We start from the raw sequence: 13,004 nt of genomic DNA on the forward strand, positions 1-13,004 counted from the left end.
CAAATTACCACATATGCACATCAGTTACACAGGCTTGGAAACGCGAATAGTCTCACACAGCAGCGGGGCACAGCTGAGTTGGCATCGAGGCGTGATCAAGTTGGACAACCACGTTAAGGTAGCTTTTTTCGCCCTCTGCGTCCTCTATCTCGACACGCAGCGGCAGCGGTGCGGGCTCCCCGCTTGCCAACGACCTTACCATAGCGGCACGCATGTCGATGACTCCCCATGCGATGTGATCGGACCTCGATGCGGACCGAAAGTCGTACACGTTGATTCGGATGTAGCGGGAGTCCACCAGAGGAAACCTAACAGCGCGGCGCAGCTCGTGCAGCTCCATGGACGTCGGTTCGAAGGTCTCAAGTCGTACTTCTTCGTGTGCCCAACGCAGTGTCAGCAGACACGTCATTTTGTGAAACCACCGACGGTGTTTCAGATGCTCGATTGAAAGCAGCGTAACCAGCACCGAGCCGAACGGGCAGTCCTCCAGCTGCACGCCACTCGAAACAGTTGGCGCTGTCTCCTCCGGACTTTCGTGACGAAGCACCTCGGCGTCGAAAGGGGGTAGTTGTCGGGCTAGGGGGCCAGGAACACGATTGTGGGAGACCTCGAGGTGGCACCGCAGCCGTCCCCCATCCAGGCCATCAGGACCCTTAATCTCAGCGTCGATACGACTTGCAATGTAGGATGACGAGTTTAAAGCAGATTGGATCCACTCTTCAATGTCCAGTACCACTTGGCCAACTTGCTGACACCGTGATAGGCGTTCGTGATCCCATACCTGCAGGTTAAGGTACCTTTCTCCAGCGTAAACGAATTCGAAGCGATACAAGAACTCCGCGTCAACACCAGCATTGGTCATGGGTTCGGTTTCCAGGCGCTGGTCACTCAGCAGCACCACAAGGTAGGGATCTAGCTTGCCCATCAGCTCCGAATTGAAGAGGCCTTTGGCGCCGAATACCGTCAGGCGCAAGCAGTGGAAGTTGACAGCTTCGCTGTCCCATAAGGACTCGGAGATCAGAGAGGTCAAGTCAACGGGCTGGAAGGCGTTCTCCTCGAGTTGACGTATCGCTCTCTCCTTGTCAGAACCGACACGGCTATCCGACGAACATACAGAGGAAAGCCGTCTCACACTGGACCCGGTCACAGGCGGTTTCGGGCTGCAGGACCTGGAAGAAGAGCGAGAGGCATTGACTGGGACATCGTTGGGCCCGTTTGCAAAAAAGATATCCGCAGTGTCGGTGGCCATGTCAACTGTCTGCGGTAGTGTCTCCAAATAGTTTCCCATTCGACAAGTGAGCTCCAGAGTGGCCAGTTCGACATCCTGGGAGTCCATCATCGGGAGAGCGAACCGCGATGACAGACAGCCCAAACGGGCCAGGTTGTCCATGTGCATTTCCCCAGAACACACAGGGACCCAGTCGTCGCCGGCGCAACGCTGGTACATGGTGAAGACGATTGGGAGGCCTGAGTCGGCATCAAACCCCACACATTGCATATCAGACCCTATAATTGGCGTTCGAAATCTCATCGGACCGCAAGAAGCTTGCACGACGACCTCCGATGCCGTAGGGATGGAGTGCCGGACTCCTGTTATCACGAAGCTGACGAGAACCATTGCGAAAAATAGAACGTTTTCACTGACTTCTTAGCGAAAAAAGGGGCTTTTCACTGAACGCCAACCTAACGCAGGGGCGTCCCCTCCAGAACGCGTCCCTGCAGTGGCAGCTTCAGCAGACTCTGGCGTATGGCAGAGGAGAACTCTGCATGGTCTATTGCGCTGTTTCAGATGCAACCCGTCTCAAAGCCTCACAGTTCATAGGCGGGGCTGGATACCAGCGGCAGCACGATCTGCGCGTGCACGTCCTTCAGATGGTCCGAGAGCGTTGGCGCCTCCGGAATCGTCATAAGGATCAGTTTGTAGTTCGTAGGCGTCTGGAACACGTGGCACTTGTAGCAGTGGGTAGCGAAGGAGCGTACCGTGGTGCTGTCGGCGGTCGCTATTCGATCACTAAAAGTCTTCATAGTACTGATCAGTCCTGACAGCAGCTTGCGCTTGTCGCTACTTTGGCCACCCACGTCCACCCAGTTTTCCTCGTGCACCACCTCCTGGTCCTTATGCAGGTAGAAGGCGAAAAAGCCTCGACGACGTAGAGTTTCAGTCAACTCCTGCTCCACGCTCATTTGGTAAATTCAAACGAGTATGATGCAACGATCAACCTAGTCCAAGTCTTTTTATGTCTTTTTGCTAACCAAAGTCTCAATCACCACACAACTAGTGCTTCGCGACCCACTCAACGGCCCTCTCACGAGGTACGGCGTCCCGGCGTCTGTTCTTGGGGAACTTCACGTCCTGTCCAAGCAGCTGAAGCACGTGCTGACGCCGACACAGCTGATCGGGAATCACGGCGGTCCTCATGATCTGTATGCATTGAGGTAGCGCACGGTGGCGAGAGGCCATATCCATGTACATCTGCCCAACAGCTCCAGTGATGGAGACGTCGCGGTACTCGCGGTACATGTTATGTGTGCTGGCACGAGAGTCGTAGCGCATCCAGATCCCAACGTTCTTCACAGTGTGCGTATTGGTCTCACGAATGGTGGTGACGTTGAGGATCTCGCCCTTGGTCTTCTTGACCTTGTTCAGGTTCTTCATGAAGTACCAGAACCGGCTCTTGGCCACGACGGTATCACGTGCAAAAATCCTCATGCGGTAGATCTTAGGAGCGGGATTCTTCTCGGTGGGGACCGCGCGACCGGTTACCATGAAGGGAGTCAACTTCATGGATAAGGTCTTGTCGTGGAGCTTCACAGTTTGCCTAGTGGTAAGTTTGGTCATGGTCAGCTAGCCTAAGGGCCAAAATCGAGGATTTACAAGGACAAAACGGCTTTTGGAACTGCTGCTAGTAATGACCGTTTCCTTCAGTCCCTTTCTATGAATGAAGGATTGATATGGATTGATCTAGAAATGACAGGTCTCGATCCGACGACTTGCGTCATTATGGAGATCGCAGTTGGTGTCACCAAAGGAAATTCACTCGACCTCATAGAGGGCCCAAACCTTGTACTTCATGTGGATGAAAAGGACCTAGCCACCATGGACACTTGGTGTGTGACTCAACATGGGCGATCAGGCCTTACTAATGCATGCCGTCTGTCAAAAATCACAGCAGCTGCTGCAGAAGTCCAAGTCATTGAGTTCCTTCTTGGAGAAGGCATGAAGCTGTCCTACTCCCCACTAGCGGGCAATTCAGTGTGGACGGATCGCATGTTCTTGATAAAATACATGCCGCGACTGGCGGGAATGCTGCACTACCGTACTGTGGATGTGTCCACGTTGAAAGAACTCGGAGATCGCTTTGTCGGGGTGCGTGGAATGAACAAGGTAGCGAACCACAGAGCGCTGGACGACATTAAGGAGTCCGTAGAAGAGCTGAAGCATTACCTGCGAACTTGGCGATGAATGAAATCTGTGTGCAAACACCATGTTGGGAGTGCTGGACGCCCATTCGCCTCCCAGCCCGATTGAAGAGTCTCATTCGCCTCCAAACCCGACAGAAGAGTCCGAGCCCTTGGGCTTCGGGGAGCTATCCGACCACTCCATCACGGTGGACGTGAGCTCCAGCAGCTCAGGCATGCCTCGCGGAGTAGGTAGGTTGGTGACTGTGTCTCGCGTAGAAGCCGGGGAAGGTCTACCATTCCTAGCGCAGACCCGTAAGCAGGCGCTTCCGCTATGGCTCCGGTCGGCGCTGCGAGAAAACACGCTGCGCCTACTGGCAGCGCTGTGGGGAGCCTCGCTCCCATTCGACGGCAGCCAGCCTTACGTTGTAGGAGTGGGCCTGGGCCTCGCGCTGGCCTCGGCTTTAGGGCGGATATCGCGCGTGGCTGTGCTGGTGTTGGCCAGTCTGGTCGCCGTGGCAGGTGCTAGCCTGGTCCTCACTGGGCAGAACGACATCTTGGCTCTGGGGTGCAGAGGAGTGGCGTTCGGCGTCCTCAGCGCCACGTTGCCGATAGTTGATTGCGAGACCTGCGTCGACTCTGTGTCCTGGGCGGTGAACCTTCCCAGCCATCTCCGACTAGACGCATGTCGAGAGCTCGGCGCGCTGCTTATGCTACACGTTCGATGGAAGGTCAGCCCAGTCTACGCACACTCCACAGAGGCCGCCATCGCCCTGTTCCTGGCAGCCCTCGGGGTGACAGGGCTGCTACTCGCCCCGTACGAACCAGCAGCATTCCTCTTGAAACGGAACCGAACCTCTGACGCATTGACCAGCTTCCATCTCTCTCGTCCGGAGCAGGCTCCCCGCACAGTAGTTGGGAGCTTCGACCGGCTGTACGAGAACTTCTGCGTGGACGAGCGTGCCACGCGTCCCTCCACTCGGGCCGCGACGCTCATTCTGCTGGGATACGCGCTGTACATAACGTGCATCCTGAAACCTGTCGGAGTGGATCTCTTGTTCGCCCCAACGCGTCTCTTTGACGACTACAACTTGTCACTCACCGTAGTCCAGATGGTACGACTAGCGAGTTTCGTGGAATTGCTGCTACTGAACGTGGCCACGCTCAGCCCTCGACTGCTACTCTTCCTGGCGACGCTGACGCTGGCCCTGGAGCCTTTACTCGCATCAGTGTTGGACCTCACCTCACATCAGGCACGAGCGGTGCAGGTGATGTTCTTCGCCCAGACCTTCGCAGTTGTAGTGTGGCCGCTGCTGCTCCAACGGCTTCGAACTCGTGTAGGTCTAGGTCGGACGGGTAGCTTCTTCGGCCTCTCGCTACTGCTCGTATTCTGCGCCATCGTGGCACTCACGCGTCTCCCCGACACGTCTGAATACGTGTACATGTCGCTTCGTGGTGTAGCGACTCTTCTGAGTCTTTTTCTTTGAAACCCTAGTCACGCGCCGGTAATACGTATTTGTCTATGAGTCGCCAGCAGCCGACTCCTGTGCGGCAGACCAGCATTCTGGCATTCGCCTCGCAGAAGCGAGCGGAGTCGGGGTCGACCAGCCCGACTTCGAAAGCGAAGATGCAGGATGCAGGCATCGCAGCAGAGGTCTCTCCTCAGAGGCGCAAGCGCCTGCTCGAGGAGGGTGGTCCCGCTCGGAAGAGGATCAGGGTGCTGTTTGAGAGTGACGACGAGGTCGAGTCCCCCAGTCGAACGGACTCCGTCTACTCCGAGTCGACGCCCAGTGGAACCGACATAGACCCCTCCACGTCTGGAGCCTCCGACTGGACAGCCTCAATGGGCAGCCAATCGCCACCACACTCAGCCAGCACGACATCTGGAGCGGGGTCCCACACCGCAGCGGGGTCTGTGGACGACCTGCAACTGAGTAGCCTAACCTTTGACCCGGCTGCAGGCGGGTTGTTCTCTCATCCACCCATCTCCCTATCGGAGGCGGAGCATGACCAAACCTCTGTACTCGACGGATTCCTTGCCACACTACGAGCGAAATCCGCCGTCTACAGCGACTCACGGTACTTCCGCGAGTACCTGGACGCCTGGACGGGCTACCATCGATCGTTCGCCTTTCCCAGCTGGTTGGATCCGCGCCAGCTGCGCGATGCTGCCGGGCACCCGCCGACAGAGGCTTCCTTCGCTGTGGAGAGCATCCGGATACCGGCGGATTTCAAAAGCGAGAAGACGCACAGCACGCCGGCGATGGTACAGTACTGGAATATCAAGGCCGCGAACTTCGACAAGGTCGTCCTGTTCAAGATCGGGAAGTTCTACGAGATTTTCTACCAAGACGCGTGTATCGCTCACAAATACTTCGACCTCAAGTGGATGGGGTCAGACGGACGACCTCACGTAGGATTTCCCGAGGTCTGTCTGAATGCCAAGGCCCGAGATTTCGTGGAGGCCGGGTTTCGCGTCGCCGTAGTGGAGCAGCTGGAACGACCACAGGAGCTGCGGGAGCGCCAGGAGGCCACCTCCACCAAGGAGAAGGCTGTGCAGCGAGGACTCTGCGAGGTTCTCTCTCCCGGAGTAATGTTGCACGCGGAGCAGATTCCTGCGGCCGCCCGCCTGGTTTGCTTCGCGTACACAGTGTCAGACCGCGTCACGTTTCTATCGCTGGACGTGGCCAGCCTGACAGCGTCGTTTCAGTCGGTAGCCACTGGCGATCCGCTGGAGTGCGTACTGGACTACGTATTCAGAAAAGCTCCTGTCGAGGTCGTTCTGGACAGGAAAACGGCCACGCCTTCGTTGGCGAAAGCTTTTGCTCGACATCCCGTGAACCCGGTAGTCTCCTGTGGGTCTCGGACGCCGCTTGAACGCAGACGTCCACTCGTTTAATCTATGGCCATCGACTGAGGCTTTCCTGGCGAGCATGCGTGAGCTACGGCCGGATGCTGACGTCTGGGGTGGCTTCATCTCGGAAGCCCCGGACCTCCTCGCAGTGCTCACCGGCGCCTATGTATTTTTGAAAGAGGCGTTGCTGGAGAAACAAGTTATGACATTCATGACCCTGGCCCCAGACCTGGAGACGGACCGTGTACTGAATCTAACTGGTGCTGCATTGGACCAACTGCAGGTCTCTGGGGAGAGCTCCCTTATTGGTCTGGTGGACAGATGCGCCACGAGATTCGGCAGTCGGTTGTTGAGACGTTGGGTCCTCGCCCCCCTACAACAGGCGAAGGACATTCAATCCCGACAGGACGCCGTGGCCTACCTGGTCGACAACCTGGTTGTTGTCCGTGACATTACAGCCGTCTTTCGTCGGACGCCGGATCTCGAGCGAGTGACAGCTGCCCTGTGGCGTCAATCGCTGCGCTCCAGTAGGGGGGCGGTGTACTACACCAGCCTACCTGACAAGCTCACTGCGCAAGCGCAGCGGCTTGTACGCGGCTACGTGCTGGTGGCGGACGCCATGGAGTGCTTACGTCACTCGCCGTTATCCCATATCATGGGCGCGGATTATAATGCGGCGGTGGAGCAACTCCGAGATGTTGACTCGTGGGTCAACAGTCGCGTGGAGGTTGCCTGTCTTGATGGCGCTCGCAGCAGCGTTGGACACACCGTAAAGGAGTCGCTAATCCCACGCGCTGGAATCTCCGCCGAGTTCGACGCCGCCACAGCCCGCATCCGCCGACTGCACCATCAGTTAGAGGAATGCCGTGTGGAAGCGCAGGCCAAGTGGAAGATCAATGCCAAGTTCGTGCACCGGAAATTCTGGTTCGAGTTGGAGTGTGCCGATATCCCCAACGCTGTGCGTCGAGAAGTCACACTTACCTCTGAGACGCGGAACGCTCTGCGGTTCCGCACATCCGAAATCGAAGAACTGGTTCGCGAGCTGCAAGCTGCCTATCAGGAGCAGGTGGACTCGCTCCACCCGTTCAACCAAGAGCTTCTTACGGGCCTCTACGGGCACCGTCTCGCTTTCGAGGCCTTCACTGCGCTGGCGGCGCAAGTCGACTGCCTTATGTCGCTCGCGAAGCTATCCGCGGACGCGTCGCTGGGCGCGTGGTGTCGGCCTCAGTTCGTGCCGGCCTCCAGTCACGGAGCGGTTTTCGATGCGAGAGACTCATGGCATCCGGTGAGTTCCCAGGACGCATGTAATGCAGTTAGTGTGCTCCACCGTTCCACATTTTGTGTCGAATGATATCTTGTTGAACGTGGATGAGCAGCCCGCAGGCTCTATGATCATCACAGGCCCGAACATAGGCGGAAAGAGTACTGTGTTGCGTCAGGCATGCTGTCTGGTAATACTGGCACAAATTGGAGGGTTCGTGCCTGCTCGGTCATTCGCGTTAACGCCGGTGGACCGCATCTATACTCGACTTGGCGTTCGCGACAGCATCCTCGAGGGAAAGTCCACCTTCGTGGTGGAGCTGCAGGAGGCTCTGGAAATGGTGCGTGGCGCGGGCACAAGATCGCTGTGCGTACTGGACGAGTTCGGTCGAGGAACTAGCACATGCGACGGCGCCGCTATGGCCGGAGCCGTCCTCCGGCGGCTCTCGAGCTCGTGTCGCTGTCTGTTCGCTACTCACTTCCATCCGGTGTCAAAGCTCTGCGAGACCTGGAGTCGGTGCTCCAACTACAGAATGGCTTCCACAGTAGACGCTGACGAGCTCCGATTTTTGTACAAACTCGAGAAAGGTCGCAGCCCTCAATCTTTCGGCATTGAAGTTGCGAGGTCATGTGGTCTCCCAGACGCTGTGGTGCAGACCGCCAACGACGTCACCCAAACAACGTAAAGACTAAGGAGGAAGTCACCAGAAGAAACGTGTAGACGAAAGATGAGACGCCAGACTGCAACGTGACCAAGGATTTTCTGAAAGAACTTGAGAGTGTGTCGGAATGAGTAAACTCAACCTTACCGACGTTCTGTCTGATTAACCTACCTTCAAGGAATCTGGTAGCTCTACCTTCAGTAAACCCCTATCTACCTTCAAGCTCTGTGGAAACCCCACAGCTGCACAATAATGACAGCGAATTAGTCAATTCACAACATGGGTTGCACTGGTAGCAAAGCAGACGTTAAGGAGCCTGCCGCTCCTGCAGTTATCGAGAAGGCAGACAAAGTCAAGATTGAAAAAGTCAACAAAGCTGAGGAAACGGAAGCGACGCCTGAAGTGATCGTCGAGTCTCCCAAAGAACCTCTCTCTGCGGAGGAAAAGGAGGCCACGGCGCAGGAAACGGAAGTGTCAAAGCTGGAGAAAGAATTTCCTAAGGACACCCTCAACGGGGTAACGCTATCGGTGCCTGAGGGATGTGAGGAAGTCGTTCTGCCGAGGGATCTGAAGTATGTCGGCGAGTGGCACAACGGCAAGCAGCACGGCATGGGCAAGATGATATATCCTGACGGCGGCTACTATCTGGGACAGTTTGAGAGGGGCTACCCTCACGGCGTTGGCGAATTTAAGAACGGCGCTGATGAGGCGATGTACAAGGGTGCCTTTGTTGAGGGCAAAGCCCACGGCTACGGAGTTTACCACTTCCCAGACGGATCTAAAAGTTACGGTTACTTCGAGAATGATAAGCGTCACGGCCGCGGTTGGGAAATCCTGCCTGATGGTCAGGAATATATCGGCCAGTTTACCAACAACGCTAAGGAAGGGCACGGCATTCTGAAAGCCCAGAACGACGAGCAGTATGTGGGCGAGTTCAAGCTCAACGACCTGTCCGGCAAGGGAGTCTACACCTGGCCAAATGGCAATAAGTACGACGGGGAGTGGGAGCTCTCGCAGCAGCATGGCCAGGCAACATTCACATGGGCGGATGGACGCATCTACAAGGGCGAGTACAAGAACGGCAAGATGAATGGCCACGGCGTCATCACGTGGACCGACGGTCGCAAATACGACGGGGAGTGGAAGAACGGTACCCAGAACGGCAAGGGGAAGTATTATGCGACGCCTGCTTCCTACAGAGAGGTGCAGTTCCTGGACGGGGTTCGCGTCAAGTGGCTCTCGGAGCCAATCAAGGTCGACGGCACCGCCGTTGTTGAGGAAATTATCAACGTGAAAACTGGAGAGAACGCGAGTCCCCACGAAGGAGAGGGTGGGATGGATGATTTCATCGGAGGCAAGGCGGTGGACGGCGGTTTGAAGGATCTAGTAGACAAGAAGGCCATCAGCTGAGACTTTGATCATGGTTGTAGACTAGAAGGCGACCAGCTGAGATTTTGATCATGTGTGTTTATTAAAGATTTATGCTGCCGTCGTTGGTGGACCAAGTCGATTTGGAGTCGACGGTGAGCTGTCTGTTGCATCTGCTGCCTACGCTGCCTAGCCCGACTCTGGAGGCGCTGTGTGCGCAGCTGCCCGTGCTGCTCTCGGCTCGCCCTTCCGCCAGCGTCACGGAGCTGCACGCCGCCGTGGTGAGCTTACTTATGGCTCGCGTGACCGAGTCCTCTGCCTCGGCGGCAGCGCCCCCCCGAAAACGGCTAGCTGCTCCCAAACGCGGTGCCAGTAAACCAAAACGCGCCCGTATCACTGACTCGCCGTTAATCGCGTCTAAACCGAAGAAGCCTGCACGAAAGGAGGCCAAAGCAAAGGCCTCTAAACGCGCCCGGGGAAGCGATCCGGTCGAGGAACCATTCGGCGCAGACCTGCTCAATGGCTTGCTGAAGGAGCTGCCAAAGCAGGAAGTTGACTCAAGGGAGAGACGCCAAGTTACATTGGACTTCCACACGCCCGTGAGGGCTGCTCGTGACGATGAACCTCTCATCCCCGCTGACCCTCCACTTTTAGACGACTCCTGTTGGGTAGCCGACACACACGAGCCAAACACGCCTCCCAGCAATCCGCTTACGCCGGACGCAGTCGCCCCTTCATGCGACCCTCGGAACACCAGTGACACCCCAGTCCATGTAGAGGACCCCTCGCCAGATCCTACCAGCCAACCACAGCCCCCTGTACAGCCCCCTGTACAGCCTGAATCGGCTGGGGGACCTCCCGAAAAGCCCCCCGACCTCAAGTCACAAGCAGCCCGCAAGAGAACTGTCGTGGAGCTGTCCGACTCGGACAGCCCGCGTCACTGCTACCCTCGTTGCCCACACCGTCTGCACGGTTCCTCCTCGCCTTGCGCCGCATGTGAGGCCTTTCTGGTACCTTATAGAACTGTATGTAAGGCTAAGCGAGCGTGCATTCTGTCCTACCGCTATATGGAACAGAAACCGCTGGAAGAATTTCTACGCGTGGAAATTCGTTGCACCTTTGGACACCGCTTCACACTAAATATGACCGCTCTTCAGAATCGAGGATGGTGTCAAATGTGTCCATCGCTTTCCAGAATGAGGACAAACGTTCAGGAGGAGAACCAGAAGCAGCGGGAACAGCAAAAGCGGCAGCAGCGTATGCTGAACCAGGCGAAGCTCGCGTACTTCTCCTTCCGACCAAAACCTGACGCACCACGCGGGGAATCGGACGCCTCCATCAGGGTGAAGGCCCGCCAAGAGGCTGCCGACTCCGCAGATCTATCGGAAGATCAGGCTTTTGCCGTCCTTCGCATCCTGAGTAAGAACGATGACCCCTGGGAAATTTTCGGAGTGGACCGACCTAAATCAGCCGGCCAGATGCTCGGCTCCCTCCAGCAAGCCAAAATCTGCTACCGAACTTGTATCAAACAGGTGCACCCTGACAAGAACCCCCACCCCAAAGCGGCCGCAGCCTTCCACTGCGTCGACAAGGCTTGGAAAAAGATACAGATGATCAACTAATATTCACAAACCGGAAGCAGCGGACCGCAAGGCAGATGTCACGTCGCTTTGATTGACCACCAGGAACACGCCTGGAGGCGGCTTGTGCATGGCTTCATTGTAGGCTTTAACCTTCGCCGTGAATTCGGCCTGCCGGGCTTTCTCCAAGCTAGAGCTCGACCTTCTTGTCGTTGTCGGGCGTACGAGCGTTGTAAGGTATCTGGCTGCTGTTTGCTCTTGAATGCGGCGCACGTCCGCTAGTCGTGTGCGAGGGAGGCGCATGAGCGGGTTACGAGCCATACAGGTCGGTTTCGTGTCCGATCGGTGACCATACAGGTCGGCTTCGTATCGAGAAACTGGCATGTATGAGTACCGTCGCAAGGCGTTTCCGCGGTATCCAGCGTTATCGTCAGATATGCGCCTGTTTTACTGGCTCACTGCAGGCTTGTGCTCCTGTGATCCGTGTGACGTGAGCTAAAGCATGAGACACCACAGACTATCCTCTCATGTGGAATGCTGAAAGCCATGTATGACATGGGTGATGAGTCGGAGCGTTCTCTTGTCCGAGCCGAGGTATGTGGCTAGACCAAGATAGTCAGTGCGTTGCGTCCTCCGAGTCAACTGTTTGCAACGCTTCAATGGTCGGAGTCGGGAGGGCGGGCATCGGCGACGCTAGTGTCAGCGTTTTCCACTCCCCAGAGGTCCGGAAGACTTGACTCCAGAAATCCTGGTCCGAATTGCCCGACACATTTCTGGCTGGCATGTCCTTCGCCTTGGGAGGTGGTAGGCGTAATACTTGAGTCCAGAACTCCTCGTCAGAATTGCCGGACACATGTCTGGCTGGCATGTCCTTCGCCTTGGGAGGTGGTAGGCGTACGGGGGATCGGCATACTACGTTCTTTCGAGCATCCAGGTTGGGGAAGCACGCAGCCATAGCCTTGTAGAAGGGAGTTGATGTCTGCCTCTTGAATTCGCCCACAGTATACCTGGCAATATGCTTTTGGGGGTGAATAGCATTTACCTCATGGCAACTGGTACCAAGAGAGCAGTTGCTTCGTCCGACTGCGGCTGCGGCACAGGCCATCTGCAGATTATGCAGACTGTCAAGAACAGCTCCTATGGGAGCGTTACACTTCACTTTGGTCTCCGCAGACTCTGAATGGGGGGGTTCTGAAGGGGGTTTCGCTAAACCCACCACAGAGGGCTCCGTTGATGGGGGGAGCTCTGTTGATTGGGGCACCACAGAGGGCTCTGTTGATGGGGGCACTGAATGGGGCTCCATTGATGGGGGCACTGAAGGGGGCTCCATTGATGGGGGCACTGAAGGGGGCTCCATTGATGGTGTCACTGAAGGGGGCTCCATTGATGGGGGCACTGGCACCGAAGGTGGCTCTCCCATGGGCGCCCTAGGAAACTGTGAAGGAGGCTCCACAGTGGACAGAGAATCGTGCTCTCGGATATCAGCCCTGGATTCCGGTGTGCCAGGAATTGGCAGCACGACGGAAGCGGTCTGCACCCGGCAAAACGATCGTGGCGGCCTGGGAATGAATCCGTAGCGGTGGCAGACCTCGTCAGCATCAATGCCCTCTTTCTGTGCACAGTCACTCCAGATCGCCTGCAGGATGCGAGCACGCTGAATTTCATCCGTCAACGACTTCAGTGTGCTCACGAACGCCTCCGTCTCCCGACGGAGTTTCCGTACGGAGAGCTCGGCATCGATGCAGGAATGGGGCCGCATGGTGCACCGAAACAGCAATCACTCGAAATTCTCAGCCATTCGTTCTAAGCAAACCACTATTCGCTCGAGAATGGCCGTCTGAGCCTTGAGGCTGGGGCGTTGCTTCCGCATTCGGTCCAAAG

At 56.7% G+C, this 13,004-nt stretch overlaps 10 protein-coding genes across 12 annotated transcripts; 5 read left to right on the forward strand and 5 right to left on the reverse strand.

The window, feature by feature from the left end:
• Positions 1–52: 52 nt before the first annotated feature.
• KVP17_001862 (uncharacterized protein) lies at positions 53–1,618 on the reverse strand (the record flags this gene model as incomplete). The annotated part of the gene is made up of 1 exon (XM_068517644.1): positions 53–1,618. One exon carries the CDS (start codon positions 1,616–1,618, stop codon positions 53–55), a length of 1,566 nt encoding a protein of 521 aa, XP_068375206.1.
• Positions 1,619–1,809: 191 nt separating this feature from the next.
• KVP17_001864 (uncharacterized protein) lies at positions 1,810–2,184 on the reverse strand (the record flags this gene model as incomplete). Its single annotated transcript, XM_068517647.1, has 1 exon — positions 1,810–2,184. The coding sequence occupies one exon, from the start codon at positions 2,182–2,184 to the stop codon at positions 1,810–1,812; it is 375 nt and encodes a 124-aa protein (XP_068375208.1).
• Positions 2,185–2,275: 91 nt separating this feature from the next.
• KVP17_001852 (uncharacterized protein) lies at positions 2,276–2,839 on the reverse strand (the record flags this gene model as incomplete). Its single annotated transcript, XM_068517625.1, has 1 exon — positions 2,276–2,839. One exon carries the CDS (start codon positions 2,837–2,839, stop codon positions 2,276–2,278), a length of 564 nt encoding a protein of 187 aa, XP_068375188.1.
• Positions 2,840–2,968: 129 nt separating this feature from the next.
• KVP17_001848 (uncharacterized protein) lies at positions 2,969–3,463 on the forward strand (the record flags this gene model as incomplete). Its single annotated transcript, XM_068517620.1, has 1 exon — positions 2,969–3,463. One exon carries the CDS (start codon positions 2,969–2,971, stop codon positions 3,461–3,463), a length of 495 nt encoding a protein of 164 aa, XP_068375183.1.
• Positions 3,464–3,485: 22 nt separating this feature from the next.
• On the forward strand, positions 3,486–4,886 carry KVP17_001851 (uncharacterized protein; the record flags this gene model as incomplete). Its single annotated transcript, XM_068517624.1, has 1 exon — positions 3,486–4,886. The coding sequence occupies one exon, from the start codon at positions 3,486–3,488 to the stop codon at positions 4,884–4,886; it is 1,401 nt and encodes a 466-aa protein (XP_068375187.1).
• A 35-nt stretch (positions 4,887–4,921) lies between these two features.
• KVP17_001838 (uncharacterized protein) lies at positions 4,922–8,199 on the forward strand (the record flags this gene model as incomplete). 3 transcript variants are annotated; one of them, XM_068517601.1, is made up of 3 exons in its annotated part: positions 4,922–6,254; positions 6,283–7,538; positions 7,567–8,199. In XM_068517601.1, 3 exons carry the CDS (start codon positions 4,922–4,924, stop codon positions 8,197–8,199), a joined length of 3,222 nt encoding a protein of 1,073 aa, XP_068375167.1. The 3 variants fall into 3 exon arrangements, with proteins under 3 accessions (XP_068375167.1, XP_068375168.1, XP_068375169.1); XM_068517603.1 differs by lacking the exon at positions 4,922–6,254 and having other exon boundaries at positions 6,333–7,538; XM_068517602.1 differs by lacking the exon at positions 7,567–8,199 and having other exon boundaries at positions 4,922–6,298.
• Positions 8,200–8,454: 255 nt separating this feature from the next.
• On the forward strand, positions 8,455–9,585 carry KVP17_001843 (uncharacterized protein; the record flags this gene model as incomplete). Its single annotated transcript, XM_068517609.1, has 1 exon — positions 8,455–9,585. The coding sequence occupies one exon, from the start codon at positions 8,455–8,457 to the stop codon at positions 9,583–9,585; it is 1,131 nt and encodes a 376-aa protein (XP_068375175.1).
• A 71-nt stretch (positions 9,586–9,656) lies between these two features.
• Positions 9,657–11,165, forward strand: KVP17_001837 (uncharacterized protein; the record flags this gene model as incomplete). Its single annotated transcript, XM_068517600.1, has 1 exon — positions 9,657–11,165. One exon carries the CDS (start codon positions 9,657–9,659, stop codon positions 11,163–11,165), a length of 1,509 nt encoding a protein of 502 aa, XP_068375166.1.
• A 3-nt stretch (positions 11,166–11,168) lies between these two features.
• On the reverse strand, positions 11,169–11,507 carry KVP17_001870 (uncharacterized protein; the record flags this gene model as incomplete). The annotated part of the gene is made up of 1 exon (XM_068517656.1): positions 11,169–11,507. The coding sequence occupies one exon, from the start codon at positions 11,505–11,507 to the stop codon at positions 11,169–11,171; it is 339 nt and encodes a 112-aa protein (XP_068375217.1).
• Positions 11,508–11,739: 232 nt separating this feature from the next.
• On the reverse strand, positions 11,740–12,882 carry KVP17_001873 (uncharacterized protein; the record flags this gene model as incomplete). Its single annotated transcript, XM_068517660.1, has 1 exon — positions 11,740–12,882. One exon carries the CDS (start codon positions 12,880–12,882, stop codon positions 11,740–11,742), a length of 1,143 nt encoding a protein of 380 aa, XP_068375221.1.
• Positions 12,883–13,004: the final 122 nt, after the last annotated feature.

Source organism: the organism of the source record quoted next (genome assembly GCF_019968985.1).
Source record: "MAG: Porospora cf. gigantea B chromosome Unknown PgB_NODE_34_length_62418_cov_132.738, whole genome shotgun sequence".
NCBI lineage: Eukaryota > Apicomplexa > Conoidasida > Eugregarinorida > Porosporidae > Porospora > Porospora cf. gigantea B.